The 17,672-nt window shown below is 37.9% G+C and overlaps 1 protein-coding gene across 1 annotated transcript in view; it reads right to left on the bottom strand.

Annotated features, from left to right (window-relative positions):
- Positions 1-5,545, bottom strand: part of LOC124636330 (parapinopsin-like) — a 77,766-nt gene extending 72,221 nt beyond the window's left edge. Inside the window, exon 1 of the mRNA XM_047172384.1 lies at positions 5,313-5,545. Coding sequence (XP_047028340.1) covers positions 5,313-5,489 — 177 coding nt within the window. The 5' untranslated portion in view covers positions 5,490-5,545. The remainder of the gene's footprint in view (positions 1-5,312) is intronic.
- Positions 5,546-17,672: the final 12,127 nt, after the last annotated feature.

Below are 17,672 nucleotides of genomic sequence, written 5' to 3'. Positions count from 1 at the left end.
GAGCTCCGGTGCGATCTCATGGTGGCCTGGAGGGAGCGACTGTCGCAACCCAGTGCAGGGCACGCCACCATCGTGGCGGTAAGTCCCCTCTTTGAGGAGTGGCTCGGGAGGAGTCACGGCGCCCTCACGTACCGCATGACGCAGGTCCTCACCGGACACGGTTGTTTCGGGAGGTACCTGCACCGCATCGGTCGTGAGGAGGCGCCCGGGTGTCACCATTGTGCGGACAGCCCCGAGGACACGGTGGACCACACAGTCCAGGTGTGCCCCGCATGGGAGGGGCACCGCCGGGTCCTCGTTGAGGCTTTGGGCGGCGGCGACCTCTCGCGTCCGGCCCTGGTTCAGGCCATGGTCCGGGGCGAGAGGGAATGGGATGCCGTCGCCTCCTTCTGCGAAGCGGTCATGCTCGAGAAGGAGGAGGCGGAACGCCAGAGAGTTCGCACCTCTCATCCCGGCCGCCGCGCTGGACCAGGTAGACACCATGGGCGCCGGGTGTCGCGAGATGACTCCCGGCCACCGTAGGCGTGGGTCTGTGGGCGGTGAGTTCGGGTGGCTCATCGTCCCTCTGTCTTTCTAGACGACAGACCCGTGTCGACGGCGCGCGTTGTTCCACGCGCTCCTCAAAGAGATGTCAGCAACCCCAGCGGGGCCCAGCAGGGCCAAGGCCTGCCGGGGCTGCGGGTTGTTCGAAAGAGATACCGCGGCCCTGGTACATAAAAGGCCTATGACGGAACACGACGATTTTAGTCAGTAAGAGTCTGACACTCCCTCACCGCTGCTAACCCACAGCGGGAGGGGTCATTTGATGATTTTACGTCGATAAAAAAAAAAAAAAAGGTCTGATTTATTTGTTCATCAGATCTTTGAAAGTGTTTCGGTGGATACTTACTGTCGTCCTGTTTACGTGTGACACAAAATATGGTATATAAACGTCCTCCGCAAGAGCGAAATTTTCCCGGTGTGCGGTAGTGACGCACAGTATACAACACTTATGTTTCTTTTGATTTGCTGGCTCCACCAAGAAATGGCAAATTGCGAGCGTACATTTTGAAAATCTTGGCAAAACTGCAGGTTTCAAGTACGAACACATGAAGTGGACTCGCACAGATACGTACATTTTGCCTATTCGTGAACTAATGCAAACATTTCGGTGGAGTCCCGGCTTAGGCCACCACATTAGGCGTGCGCGATCCTCGGGCGTGTGAGTAGCGCGGGCGCCGCGCGTGCGTCGCGAGCGCGTTGCGTGAGCGTCGCGTTTTGCTGCCCTGCGCCATTTGCAGCGCGTTCGCGGCGCGCACGCGCCGCTCTCCTTGACGTTTAACTGCTAAGGCGTTTAGCGGGCGACGGAGATAGCGGGCGAAGGGGTAAGAACGCAACTCGAGCGCCGCGTGCTCGCCGCGAGCGCGTCGCTTGCACTCTTCACACATGCCGCAGGGCAGCAAAACGCGACGTTCACGCAGCGCGCTCGCGCTACTCACACGCCCGAGGATCACGCACGCCTACTGTGGGGTCAGCCTTACCATAGTGAGTAAGTGAAACTATCCTACCCTATGCGCCTGCTGATGATGATGACTCATTTTATCATCCATCCAGCTATTCCCCAACTATGTTGGTGTTGGCTTCCAGTCACCGAATCTGTTTGAGTACCAATATTTTGCTTGGAGTGACTACCTATCTACCTATCTTCAATCCAGTCAACTACACAAGACGATATCCATGGTAAGACTGACAGACTTTCTGGCTTCTGATTAGTCGCAGCAGCTGCAGAAAATGTACAAATGACAGCTTTGTCAGACTCAAAGCATATAGACATAGATTATAGCTGTTTCCTGTGAAAATTACTTACGCACCATACGTAATAATTTTCCAAATTGGCTGACTAGATCCAGAGATATTCACAACGTCACAAACTTTACTTCTTTTTTTAGATAAATGGTCACATCCACAACACAACCTTGATCAATGAATCTATGCGACTGCTAAGTGCTAATCCTAATTATACTGTCACGTGAAAGAATGCACCTACGGGATAAGTAGTATTTTGACTATTCTATATTGCCCACGCAGACGAAGTTGCGGGCAACAGCTAAGTTCGGCCATTCAGAGAATGCGTTCCTGACACGTCGCGATTGAACTGACTGAATTATAACATTCATTGATTATTGATATAATAATGTTGTTTTAATGCTCCTCAATTGTTAAAACGGTAAACAACCAGCAAAAATATTTTTATCGTAACTGCAACGCCATTGCAAAGTTACGTCGTCAGTTCAATCGCGACGTGTCAGGAACGCATTCTCTGAATGGCCGAACTTTAGTAAGTATATAATATACCAATCAACGAGTGTCCATGGAACTGCCCACCGTGTACTAGGACCGCATAACTTACAGGAGTATAGCAGTCAAGAGTGTCAGGATTTTACGTTTTTTTCCTAATTGTAGATAAACATACCAATTTACACCATGTCGATGAATTGTATTTCATGAATGTGAACCAATTTTTTGAAAATCCCGGTATATAAAATCAGGTAATAAAAAAGAAGCCTTTTATTTTCTAGAAAGAGACAATATATAGAAGGGGCAAAGTATGGTCCGGTTTCTATTGTTTTGTGTAAGTACCTATTTACTATTATCGGTATTAGCTTAAGCACATAGGTATACATAAATAAAATAAATATATTTTCTCAATTGTGTATGGATAGTAAAGCACTGGTACTCAGCTACATCCGGTTAGACTGGAAGCCGACCCCAACACAGTTTGGGAAAAAGGCTCGGAGGAAGAAGTGTATGGATAGTAAGAACAAGAAGTTTAAGAAGATAATTGAACTGAAACGTTCTGTTTAACCGAACAAGGACCAATTTAAAAGAAAAACTGCAGTATTTACAACACAACTGCAGACTACATTCAAATTATGTTTGTTAATTAAATTGTATACCTATATAAATTGTTGTTCGTTAGTCTGATTAAAACTCGGGAACGGCTGGGCCGATTGAGCTGATTTTGGTTTTAAAATGTTTGTCGTAGTCCAGGGTAGGTCTAAACGGTGAGCAAATAAGGAAAAATTGCGAGTAACATTCCCGGGATGGGAGTGACGGGAGTGTGAGACAAAAACCAACTTACGGAATGCCGCAGAACCACAAAAGTAAAGTACTAGGACAGCATAATTCACCGGAGTATAAATATACCAATAACGAAATTTCGATGCAACTGCTCACTATGTACCAGGGTAGCATAACTTGACGCGGGTAAAACCGCGGGGAACGGCTAGTTTATGAATATTTTTATGTATACAATCTCTTTGCTAGTTATGGGCCCCTGGTACTTTTGTTACCGGTACAAAAAGTATCGAGTCACATTTTCGGGTTTATAAAAAGCCCATGTTGTCTTCACCTGTGTTGTAATGTAAATTTTATTATATTTATATGAGAGCTATTAAAACCTTTACCTACATTGAAGTTTTTCATTTAAAATTTCTTCTAACACTTTTATTTCTGACGGTACTCTGATACGTGAAATTTTATGCGGGTGACGAATCGGAACTAAAAATTTAAATATTAAATTATTTATTTTGCTCGAATGACCAATCGGGATTTGGTGTATGGAAAAAATAGTTGGTGACCAATCGGTACTAATGACAAATTGGGAATAACTCTACATAAGCACATTTTTTGTCGTGCGTAGCGATACCAAGAATTCTCGCGCGACACAGCTACATAGTCGTCAATAGCTTCCAGAAAATCTACTCGTGTGACAGCGCAGATAGGATACCTACTCGTATTTTATTGCCAGTGCAGTGAATGCAGCACTTTATTCTCCGTAGCTTCTCCAGGAGAATTAATTACAGTAACAATGGTTGTCAGTCACAGGTTTCTCTGAATGGAACAATATCTCATTCCTCAGTATTGGTATCGCGACTTAAATGTCAACGGCGTTATCTGTTGGTGACAGCCAATCGGGTACTCAGTTTGAATCGGGGTATTGATAAGAAAATGGGGGACAGACAGGCCTTTTTATTTGTTTTAAATAATCATTATGTTTCATTTTTATAAAGATAAAATTAGTGACGTCCATCACATGTATAAGAAGGTATTTTATAATGACTAGAAACAAAGGAAAGTTGAGTTTTAAAGTTGAACTGCTTGAGAACTAAAGAAGCTATACCTAATTATACTCATAATTAAATATAAAGTCTCTGAAATTATGATAACGATAGCCTAACAAGTCTTGTTTTTTCCTATTAAACAAAATTACAGCGATACAAAATGAGTGACATTATAAAGAATTCGACATAATACAGTGACTAGTCTACAAAGATGACGGTAAATAGTTGCTTCCTCAAAATTGGAATTCCTTACAGATTCCTTACCCAGCTGCAAAGGGAAGCCAGGGAGGTTGCGCTTTTGTCTTCCACTTTCTACCAAGAAGTGTTTGATGCGATGCAAAGTTAGCTCGTTGACATAAAATTATCAGAAATGCCACAAAACATAATAATGATAGTTTGCTTCTATAGCAATTGAATAACCTCACGCAATTAATTTGTTTCCCATAACAATAATAAAAATACGTTGTTGTAACTATAGTTTCTTTGGGCAAATATTATGTATAATTCCTCATATCCTTTTAACTCAAAAGTGAAAAAAATGTGTGCAAACACGACATAACGATTAGACCAATAAACTAAATTAATTTTAATATTGAACAACAAAAAGATAGCCAACATTAAACGTATCTTCGCATTTCAAAAAAGTCACCAACTTTATTTTCCCATTTACCAGGGTAAATGTATGGGAGTTACATACCATGTATACCTAATGTATACCCATTTCACTATACAATATATACCTACCTAATATATAATTCGTAGCTAACACTACATACATTATAAATATTGGTAACCAGTATGATCTAAATCGCAGCTGTTAAATATTTACAGCCACATCTGGTAGATCGATTCGGGCTATTTGCCAACTTATTATGGTAACACTGAAAGTGTCACTAAGATGGAAAAGGTCAGAGTTTTCTTCGAGATTGTACATAGTTTATGGTTTGAATATAAGTTTATTTGTGAACTTATCCCCTTTTGTGCAAGTTTTTTGTGTGCTGAATATCTGATTCTTTCACTTACAATGGACTCGTTTTTTTCTTTTGAATTTGATTATTAAATTTTGCGTATTTGATTATCAAGTTCATATAACTCCAAGTTTCCTAACATAAATAAATAAAATAACATCACCCGATACTTAAGTAACAATCACAAAAATTAACACTACTTTGGTTCCACAAATAAAATAAATAAAACAAGTTTGCTCACCTGTCGATCCTTAAACATGAGTAATATAACCATCAGATTCAGGAAGAACCCAAAAAATCCAATGAGGAACAGCACAAATGCGGAGACCACATACCCCCACCTCGGCATGAGGAGTGGAAACCCTTCATCCACCACCTTCACCACGGTATCGTTGAAATGCTCCGGATATGACGTCATGGTCACTCACACTTCACAAACGATATTCTAGAACACTCAACACTTCACTTTTTAAACACATCGTTTTTCTAACTGGCCGGTTTTCTACCTGAAATTGAAAGAAGGTTATATTTAGACACAGATTAAAAAAAAGAATTAATTTTGGTGGGCCTAAGAAAGATCAGAGGATGTGTCAAAGATAGTTTTTAACCGTCAAATCCGTAGCGGACCCCAATCGGGGTCTGAACATCAATGTCACCGTAAGCTCGGTTTAGACCCCAATTGGGGTCTGCGAATCAGTCATACACTTTCCTAATTATTTACGCTCATATTTATTTTCTTTCCAATCAAACCACATTTGTGAGTACTAAATAAAATAACTAAATAAATTTAAATTATTATTACGCATTCAAACCTTTCATATTTAGCATCCCGTTAGAAATATACCTTTTTAAAATCCAATCGTAATTACCGGGAATTCTGATCGAACTCGCCATGTTTGTTTACATTAGTTGTTTTTTTTAAATTTGAAGACGCATAGACAAGATGGCGACGGTGATAGAAGTTTTGCATCGAATGATCCGATTCGTTAAAATAAAGAATCGATTTAATAATTTTATATTATTTGATATTATAATATTACTAAATTGCACTTTTGTATACTTACCATAATCTGAAAATAAATTAGGAAAAGTAAAATGACTTAATTTATTTTGAAAAAAATGCTAGAAAATCAGTGGTAGAAAATACGTTGTAGCCGGAATAAAAAAAATCTTCGGTTTTTAGGGTTTCTGAAGACGGCAAATGAAGACTTATTCTTCGGGTGTTTTATGTGCAGGATTCCTGTAGATCTGCCAAACTTAATGGCGATTCGTTATTTCCAACTTTTTAACTGAGCGGCAAAGCTATTTGACGAGAGCCGTAGTTAGGTGTAGTTATCGCAAAATTTTATGACGATTTTATTGTTTGAAGGGGTAAATAGTTCGCTGTTCATCGAAAGCTGGTCCAAGATGGAAAGATGGCCGCCGCCGACTTATTTTTAACCGACTTCCCAAAAAGCGGAGGTTCTCAATTCGACCGTTTTTTTTTGTATGTTTGTTACGCGATTACTCAGCCATTTATTTATCGATTTTGATGATTCTTTTTTTGTTTGATAGCGTGTACTTCCGAGGTGGTCCCATTATCATTAGGTCAGGATCTGATGATGGAACCTTGAGAAATCGAGGGCGACTTTCGAAAGTTGCAGAAATACATAGGTTGAAATCTTATCACTCAGGTGTTTGCCTGGTAGCACTATTCAACAGTGAAGGCTTTGAGCTGACCTGATGATGGAGACCAGTGAAGGTCGAGGGAACTCGACAACTGAATATTTAAACTTTCTCGTGTTTGTGCTTATATTATTCGTATTTACGAGGCCTCTGCAACAGTGAAGGAGATGGAGACGAGAGAAGTACGGTTGTCGAGTACCCTCGACCTTCTCTGGTCTCCATCATCAGGTCAGCTCCAAACCTTTACTGTCTCATAGTGTTATCAGATATACATCTGAGTGTCAAGTTATAACCTTATCTATGCTTACAATTTTCGAGAGCTGCCCTCGATTTCTCAAGGTTTCCATCATCAGATCCTGGACCTAATAACAAATATGGGGAATATACCCTTTCGACCAAAAACAAACATCCAAATTGAGAACCACCTCCTTTTTGGGATTCGGTTAAAAATATTTGGTGACTTTAAAATCAATCAATTATTATGTCTCTAACCGACCACGGGACTGCAGAGTCCCGGATTTTTGGAAGGCGAACGTGGGGCCGAAGCCAACACGCTGAAGCCCTTTTGAGACAACTTTAATGAAATGGTGACACAAAACCGACGATTATCCCTGTATACACTATAGAAATGTACCCAAGGACAATGCCCGGTTCTGTGCTAAACTATTGCTAACTATGGATGAAAACTACTTGGGCTATTGTGATGGGATGCTAGTGGACTAGGAATGGGGAAACTACGGGAACTATGGCACCTGCCGATAACAATGTAATAAATACACGTAAAAATGGCAGGTGGAGACTCGCCAACTCACTTACTGGGCCCCCGGGAATCAGTCGCTAAATCGCAACAAGAGGGCAACAGGTACATGAGCGGCTGAAGGGTGAGGATACCTCGGCGGACTTTAAACGCAGATCACGCGCTCCCTGTGGGTCCAGCATCACCGGCCCACTCGCCACTTACCACGAGGCACCTACCCTCCGAGCGGGCTGCTAACCCTACTCTAGCGACTCCACTCTGACCGGCCGGTGAAGGCAAGCCAAGAGGCGGGAGACCTCTCCCCCGTCATGCTTCACTCCGGCAAGCCGGAGATGGGGGACAGTATACTCTCCCTGGAGCACTCGGATATATAGCCCCGCGGGGTCGCTACTCCCCGTCATCCGCCTCAGATGCCCTGCGGGGCAAATCAATCAATTATTATTATTGTTTCTCATCATCAAATAAGTACATACCTTTGGTAGTTACAAATTGCATTATATTTCAGAACACCCGCATACCCTCCGCCGAAACAAAAATGTTAGAATTGTTGAGAAATAATATAAGAATAAATTAAAATTCCGTAATAGGTAATAAAAATTCAATTAAAGTTAAAAATTATTACGAATGACGCAACACCAAAATAAATAATACATATAAAAATTTAATGCTAAAAACTTAAATATCTTTTTTCTTAACAACAAAAACAAATTGAACCTATAATTTAAAATTAATAAATAAAATTGAAATAAGTTGCTATTAAAAAATAGGTATATATAAAATTGGTATTCGATTATTTATAATAAATTTCCGATTTAGGTATCGAATGCACACCGCTGATTGAAAAAAAAAAATACTCCATTCCAAACTCTACTTGTCTGTGACTTGACTGATCTTGTAAATTGTTCATTTTTATTGTGTATTTTATGTGCTGATTTTTTAGTTATTGAACATAAATAAGTGCACGAAATGTATTGCAACGGATTGAAAATGTTATAAATATGACGTTTGTGTTGTGTTTGAGAAAGTGATGCGATTACTTATTGGTAAGTTTTCACCAAATTTGAAATGCCTAACTTTTCGATAGACTTAAAAACACCGTAATTATTATCTTTTTCTGAAATAAGTGAGCTCTAAAGTTATAGTTAAAATACTTCTGATCAGGCATTACGGACTTAGAATTCATGTGTTGAAAGTTAGTACAAATTTTTGACTTCCATGTCGCGATTCAAAATATCCCGCCGAATCAACGGTAAAGTCATATGTCAAAATCTTGTCGAGCAGAGGGGTTAAAATATTAAGCACTAATTTATCTGTAACCTGATGAGTTTCAATCAACTGAGTTTTTATCGTGATTTGTGAGTATTCAAATAATATTGTAACTGGTTTATTTTTTGGTGTTCACACAGCATTTTATCTTTAAATCTTTGATTTTGAAAAGCGTTTTGATTCAAAATTTAATTTATTTGGATGTTAGTCATAATGACACAAAATATTTCTTCGTGGGCTTTTAATTTTTAAAATATTATTTCTGGATCATTGTTGTCAAAACTTAAAGGTACTTATCTAAATAATTTAATTTTGGTGTTATAAAACAACTGAAAACAACGACTGAAAACGTTTCTAATATATAATCATATGTTGCCCCTAATGAAAAAAGCTAATGAAAAAAAACATAAAAGGCATTAAAAAAAATTTTGTATAGTACGTGTTTGGAAAATAGATTGTTTTTTAAACGACGTGCGTATCTAATATAATTTTTGAATTTAGAATCCAAAGCTTATTTGCCCCCTTTACATTAGGGTTTGAATTTAGAATACCATTTATAAATATGGCCAGTATTGACAAATGCAATTTGGATATCACCAAAAAGATTGTGTTAGTCACGTTTTACGATTCGATATTATGGAAAAATCGCTTTTAAAATTTCTAGATAAGGTTTAATGACGGCTATAGACACGCAATGTCCCCGGGCGATGGGTAATTTTACAGCACGTGACGTAATTTTGGGCAGATCAGCACGGAATAAATACTTTTTTAAATCCCCACAGAAATTCGTTGCCATGGGCTGCTTTGTAGCAAAAAGTTCGACTCATGGATAATGTTAAAGAAAGCACATCGTCTTGCAAGCTTGGAAAAGAGGAACAGTTGAAAAAGTAGGTAAGGTAAAAAATTGCTTCTTTTTTTGACTAATCAAGTCAAAACGAGATATCCCCTCGTCCCGTCATCAGCCCTTCTTAAATATGACGGCGATAATCCCTTAACCTAACTTACCCATAACGCCCTAATACAAAAAAAAACTACAAGATTGTTGAAAAAAGCAATTTAAAAGTACCTATTCGATGACAATGAAGCCAATTGGGACTGATGGGGGAATCCCAATAGACTATTTATAGGTAATGCTAATAAATAAAAAATATAAAAAACTTAATCCATTCTTATTAGCTTATTGTAGCTTCTTGAGGGACAGAACCCTAAAAATGCACTTTAATATTTTGTGTTGTACGCTTGTGTTTTGAAATTGAAAATCACAAAAAAAAAAATAAGTAGCAGCAGAATTCATCAGCAATTTGTGGCTCCTTTGTGGGTACTTTTAAAACTATTAAGTTCTTCAGCACCAAAAGAGTAATTTTAGGCTTTCGGTTCTTTAGACATAATTTACACTTCTTAACAGAAAAAAGTACCCTTTTGTAGTTGGTAACAAAGAATTTTAATTAAATGATAGGTACTTTTTTCATACGAGTGAATGCTTTTATTGATCGCCATAGGATATTGCGTTTTGAAGTTTTTTTTTGGCAGCCGAGTGGATTTTGTAATTAAAATCTAAAAGGTCTGTGGTACTTGTTAAATAGCGAAGTTTTTGTTTTAAATGAAAATTTTAAGGTTAATTGTGACGAGTTCATTGGTCCATAGTTTTCGAGAGATTACTAATGTTTTATATGGAAAGTTTTATTTTCTTTAGAAAAGTTGCTTTAGTAATTTCTAAACATTTTATGAAGCAATTAATTTAATGTACTATACAATAACTTTTTAACTAAGTTTATAGACATAGTCTGTGTGTGATAGCTTATCTTAAGCTCTAGAACACATCATGTGATCATTAAAAGTTATCTTTATTCATTTACTTTTAAAATGATTTATATTGGATATTATAGTGGGATCTACTAAGTAAAAGGGCTGCTACTGCAAACAATAAAATTAAGTGAAAAAAGACGGATGACTACTTTTTTCTTTCTTTAAGTGTATTATTTTTTCATAAACATGGAAAAATATGTATCTATTAACTCTTCTACAATTTTATTTTTACAACCAACGATTTTTCGCAACTTTGTAAGCTTAGCTAAGTAACAGTTTTACGCCTAAAAGGCCTGCAACTAAAAGTATCTCAGGGCGATAAAACAAATGACTCTCGTTAAACAGACGTTACTACAAATGTTCTAGTCTTACCGAACGTTCTAGAAGTTCAAGTTAACGTAACTACCAACTATTAAGTGGAACATAGTTGGGTCGACCAGACTGTTATCCTGTTGAGGGTGTGCTTATACCAAACTAACTAAGGACTGCTGATTGAGAAAGTGTAGGTTTCACAGCGCGTGCACACTAGCGGCCTTTTCATTCGGTTTTAACAGCGAAATCGGTGTAACATGTGATAGCAAAAAATTAACAACTACCTATGCAAAAGATGACGTTTAAAGCCGAGCGACAGATTTTTGTAGCTCGGAATGTGTCGTGCTCGGGTTTGCTACGCGCGACAAAAGCGACCGACTGACCAAAAATACCCTGGTTTGAAAGCGCTATTACCTAAGCAGCATTTTACCTGTATTTTCTGTGATTGCTTAAAATGTAAGCAGTTGCAAATGTTACTCAGATATCGAATAAATATTTGCACTTCTAGGTTAAATGAACCCTAAGATGTTTGGGATAAATTGTAGGTTGTAAACCATTTGATAGGAAAATCTAGATTTAATCAGTAGGACTTAATGACGTCTGGTTAGTTTATAGCGGGTATACTCGTAAACAAGAAATTGTTCGTTTTGCTTGCGCATAGTAGTTGAAGTTTATTATTATGAGGCATTTGTCCACAAACTGTAGTCTGAAAACAAAGAATAGGTTAATGAAAAGTTTTATTAACGCCATTTAGCATTGCCTTCGCAGTTTTTCTCCATTTAATTAAATACTGAACTAACTTCGACAGATGTTAAGACACGTTTCAAAGCCTCAACATCATCATCATCAGCCTAGCGCAGTCCACTGCTGGACTTAGGCCTCTCCAAGTGCACGCCACTGAGATCGATTTTCGGCTTCTCAACCACACCTCAACAACACCTGAAATACTTCAATCCAGTTTACACATTACCATGACCCAATTTACAGACAAAGTCACGAAAACAACAATAATATTATAACCCAGTAAAGTTACCAACTTGAGGTATGCGGGTTAAATTCTCTTAGCAACAAAGATCAGGTAAGTAACAATAATAACCTCGTGTTTGATGTCAGTTAGCACGGAGTAAGGGAAGATGAACAGAGATCCCATAATGCGGGTAGGTCAGGCGTCTTCTTCTAGGTCAACTTCATACGATGGGCATGACCAAAAACGATCAGTTACGAGTGAACTAACGAGGCGCTCGGGTTGTTTGAGATCCCTGTCAATGATTCTTGGTATTACAAAATAAATACGGGTTCAAAGAAGGCGTCTTCTTTAAATGCGAAATTTTCTATTGCATTAACCAATTATGTAAATAATGGGGTGTATAAGTTTAGCTGCTTTATGTTACCCCGAATTAATCTCAGTAAGTCACTTTACTCCCAGTAGTTTTTCTTGGGGACAACTGGCCTAATCATGCCCCAACATCTGACCAAAGGGAGACAAAGACAGACACAGAGGGTTAATAAGGGCGAAAACAGTCATGTTAGAAGATTTCTCGTTATGGTACCTCCGCTAGTCGTTTTGTTCTCAATGGTCTTTTGTGATATGTTATATCGAGGAGCACTGGATAACGGCTCGCAAAGGAAACATGTTCCGATATTTTGCTACTTACAGGGTTGTTGCTGATAACAGTCTGATGTCATTAGGAGTATCTCTACAAATAAATAATATATATAGTAGTGTCTGTTTGTATGTTAAAATAAACGCTGTATTAAAAGATATTGAGTGCATTGTGCATATTTTTTGTACAATATGTCTGTTTATATTTTCCGGCTAACCTCTGAAATTTGTGGACCGGTTTTGACGATACTCATGGCATCTCACGTAACATGGAATATATTTCCCTTTTGTACGAAACAATTCCCTTTTGAACAAGGATGCGGAACCGTGGGAGCTTCTACTAATGTATACACATCACATCACACTTCTACAAATATTGCGTATATCCTTAATATATTTATCTAAAAACTTCGGTTTTCTAAATATTCTTTTAACAATATTGCAAGGGTAAAGTAAATACACGTATCACAGTAATGACTACTACAATATTTCCCTTCGTAAGAAGGTCAGAACACCAGCTTATTTTCCCCCTATTTATACACAAAACAAACAAAAGGGGAACGTTTTATCCATAAATAACAATAGAAAGTAGATATTCGGAAATGCGCTCGGATTATAAAACCAACTTGAGAAGCATGGCCGTGCCTCCCCTTCTACCAAAGTTACGAAAACGCCACTCATACATGTGTTTACAGTCTATACTTGTGTTTGTAAATTTTGTAATTTTCTTGGGTCAAAAACAATAGGATCAAAAACGCATGATCTCTCACTAATTATTTTTTGTGTTACCTTGGTCTCCATGCGTTCATATCCAGACTTTTTTGCATAAAGATTTGTGATCACGGCAGCTCCAGTTGGTTGAATAATCTAAGGAAATACGCCAAGGGTTTCAGGCGCGTTCAAAATATTCCTACGTTTCAGTTATTTCCTTTATAGTGTGCAAACAAGGATGCCTTTCAGAGTGCTCAGTTTTGCTTAAATAACCAATAACACGCGTGTTCAAAGTGGGAAGAAAGATGTTAAGTATGTCTGACAAAGAATTTCACAGCTCTTTAGACAGTATATTAATACATTAGCATAAGTTGCTACAAAATGTAAGTATATTTGTGTAACTTCTGCGCTAACTTCGATAAAATTTAACAAAATCTGTTTATATGTAAACACGTGCCTGCGGCAATTGCTAAGCCAGGAATCGAGGGGATTGTTCGAAAGAGTTATCGCGATCTTGGTATGGAAAGGGCCCCAGAAGGAACATGATGGGTTTTAGTCAGTAAGAGTCTGACACTCCCTCACGCTGCACCCACAGTGGGAAGGGTAATTTTGCTGAATTTTCCACAAAAAAAAAATTGTGACCAAAAAAAAGTAAAATAATACTAAATTCCTAAGCCCCTATTGTGCCATACAAGATTCTAATACAGCTAATATTTAACAGAATATGTGCGAAGTGGGAAATATTTAGGTAATACATTTTCCACAATATACTTACTCGTCGCAAAGCGGCGTGAATAGGAGCTTAATGTCAGTTTAGTTTCAGATAGATGGAAACATATTGTTTGCTACATTTCCTCGATATTGCGAAATGTCTGTAAAAACATATTAACTATCTATCTTTACATACAAATAAATATTTATTGTCGTGTCTGTTTATGATATGAAAATAACCGCCTTAGTGGGTTTTTTCTGTCAGATTCTCCCGGCTCATCTCTGAAATGCGAAGACGCATTTCAACGGTACTTTTACTGGCAGATAGCTCATGTAAGAAGGAGTAAATAATGCTATTTTTTATCCAGATGCAGCAAGTACTTCCAAAGTTCATTTTGTAAGAATTAAATAAGAGTTTTATTTTATAGTTATAGTGGTTATTACATCCAAGCCATTTTAATTAATATTTGATTTCCTCTCTGTAATTTCCGACTTCCCAACTTTGGCCTAGATTCTATCTCACTTTGTTTCGGCATTTCTTTTGAGACTTAGTAAATTGGAGTTGTCTCTAGTGATCGATTAGAAAAACAACAAAGTTTTCTATTGATTTGCAGAATATATGTTTTTTTAGTCAATTGCCTTATAAAACCCGCGTCCAATTAGTTTATCCGTTTAAGAGCTACGTTGCAACATAAGAACTCGCAGACAGACGGACGGACATAGCGGTCAAACTTACACAACCCATTTTTAAGGCCGGTTTATAAAATAGAAGTTCTCACTTAATATAATAATAAAATATTCAACATATTTGCACAGACATAACCAAGTGGCCAAGATTATCCACCAGCAGCTTGCTCTGCAATACAACCTTGTAGACCTTGAGGTACCGTACTACAAGTATGCGCCCGACCCAGTTCTCGAAAAGGACCATATCACGTTGTACTGGGATCGATCTATCATCACTGACAGGACTATTGTAGCTAATAAGCCTGATATTGTGGTGATAGATCGATCAGCGCGCCGCGCGATGATAGTCGATGTCGCCGTTCCGCATGACGAGAACCTTGTGAAAGCTGAGAAAGAGAAACAAATAAAGTATCTCGACTTAGCGCACGAGGTTGTCGCCATGTGGAGTGTCGACACGGCTGTTGTTGTGCCGATTGTCGTTACGGCCAATGGTTTAATAGCCAAGAGCCTCGACGAACACCTCAGGAGGCTCTCGTTGGGCGGCTGGATCAAGGGACTGATTCAGAAGGCAGTACTCCTTGATACGGCACGTATTGTGGGTTTCTGTCTCTGGGACCCTAACCACCGGTACCTTGGACCCTGTGCCCGATATCGGTGGCAACCTATTTTTTATATTTTTAAATGTTTTTTATTTTTATATTTAATATTTAAAAATGTAAATTATATGCTTGAAAATAAATAGCATAACGAGTCAAATATTCAACCAATTTTATGCCTTTTGTCTGTAAAAAGAAAATATATTTTCACAAGTCCCAGCGGTGACATAACGTTTACAACTACTGAATAACAACAAGTACTTGATCAGCGCCATTTTATTTCACAAGACATTTTTTTCAAATACTTACATACAATCCAATATGTACGAATTCCAGACCAAACCTTAAGTTATGAAGTACCCGCCAATCTTGATTTATTGAGAACCTTTTCAAATAATAGAATACAAACCACAATCACGTGATGTGAATTTTATTTTTCAGATGTTCGAGTAGGTACAGTCGAAACTAATTTTATATTATCTGTAGTCGATTCGAAAATGGTATGTGCTGGATTTCGTTTATTTGATTTGTAAGAATCTATATAAACAAAGGTATTATAAGACTGAGGAGTTTGTTAATCTGATTAAACGCGGTAATCTTATGAATCATAATAGACAGATTAAAAAAAAAAACATTTCCGTGTTTAAAGTCCTATTTATCGATAAAAATTGTAAGCTACTTTTTTATCTAGGTGTGAGGTATGGCTCCCACGAGATGCGGGTGAAACCACTGGCTAAAGCTGTTATTCAAATATATTTGTCAGTCACTTACTAGGAAAGCCAATAAACACTAAAACATCTCTCCCATATTCCAAACAAAGGGCCTTTTAACCTTAACCAGGTCGTAAAACTAATTATCAACACTCTTGTTGCAAAATTATCAAAATCCGCGTCGTATATGAAAATCTCTTAAAAGTTTTATAACTTGAGGAAGTTGACAACTCTCTTTGAAGTTCCTCTTGGCGCATATATTTAATTCAAGATCCTCAGACGGCTGACGTTATTTAAAATTAATTGGTTGTACATTCTAAAAGTTAAAAGCGGACAACTTCTTTGATAAAACGTTCTATCTTGGAGTTTGCAAAAATGTTATTTTCTTGCCTTTGGTGCTATTTTTAAAACTTCATCTGTTGATGTTGAGGGAACTCACTAAAATTCTTGACTGTATTAATCTTTTGTTTGTTATTTTTGCAGCCTTTTGCTGCTGCCTTAATCTTCTCAATTTTATTACTGAGGATAAAACATCGTAAACCTAATATCCGGCACGGATCTAACCCGTTCGTTCTTAGGTAAAACGAAGAAAAAGTGACATTAATTGCAAATTCCAATCGTCATTTCTTACTAAGGAATCTAGGTTGAAAAGGTCAAAATGACCACATTTCGCTATTTGCATCAGGTACCGTACATACCAAATTTCAAATCCTTTGTGCTCTAAATTCCTATCTTGCAACACACAGGCAAGAATTCTTAACTCAATATGGGCAGACATTTCTCGAGCGCCAGTACAATTCAAACCGAAGCACATTAATATTTACACGCGACTTCACAACAGAATAACTGCCACTTTATATTCTGACAGTTATTCTAGAATATTCTAACACAATAGACATTTTAACCACTCACATAGATTCGCCAAAAACTCCGAAAATGAAAATCTAATCTTGCTTTTATGTTTTGGGAATAAGAAGAGCGTCAAAGAATACTGTATTATAGAAAACCTTTAGAAAACTTGTGCCCTAAGAGATCACCTCGAAAACGACTACACTTAAGATATATTAGGTTGACAACGTCTGAGAATTTGGTACCTACAGTACAAATTGTTTACCTTTCAAAAATAAACGGCGACAAGATAAAAGAAAGAAAATTGTTAAGTTTTTTTTGTTGTTATTTTGATCTAGTATTCTCATCCATTTCAAATAAAACACGTATGTATTTGTAATAAATTTTACAGCATTCTAGCAAAATCTTATCCAACTTCTCCATCAGTTTCACCATAGCGACGAAAAGGTACACTTCTTACACACCATATATTCTGAATTTCTTTGCTTAGCTAGTAAGTGACTGAGGTATGTAGTGAGCCCAAAAAGGTAGCTATTCATATAATTAGTACTTTGGTCCCTGGGACCTAGATAATGTAGGTCACAAATATAATATGTTGCTCAATTAGCCGGTATTTTGATGGATCTTTCCATCTAATGAGTGTTATGTTACCTAATTATTGTTTCGCGTTTGGGACTTATCTGTATTTGTTTAACTTGGCCAGACATAATATGTATCGGCCAAACCTAAACTAGAACAACTATCTAAAACTATACAATTATGCTACAGAGTAAAATGTAATCTGACAAATCTTGAAACGGTGACATATTTAGTCATCATCATCATCCTCCTGCCCTTATCCCAATTTTCGTTTTCTCCTTCCATACTCTTCTATCTGCCGTCATCACACAAGTAGGTAACATTCTTTCTTACCATATCTTTAGTAGTG

This window comes from Helicoverpa zea, chromosome 14, assembly GCF_022581195.2.
Source record: "Helicoverpa zea isolate HzStark_Cry1AcR chromosome 14, ilHelZeax1.1, whole genome shotgun sequence".
NCBI lineage: Eukaryota > Metazoa > Arthropoda > Insecta > Lepidoptera > Noctuidae > Helicoverpa > Helicoverpa zea.
Note: the sequence above shows the minus strand (reverse complement) of the source record. Positions and strands in the feature narration are given on the sequence as shown.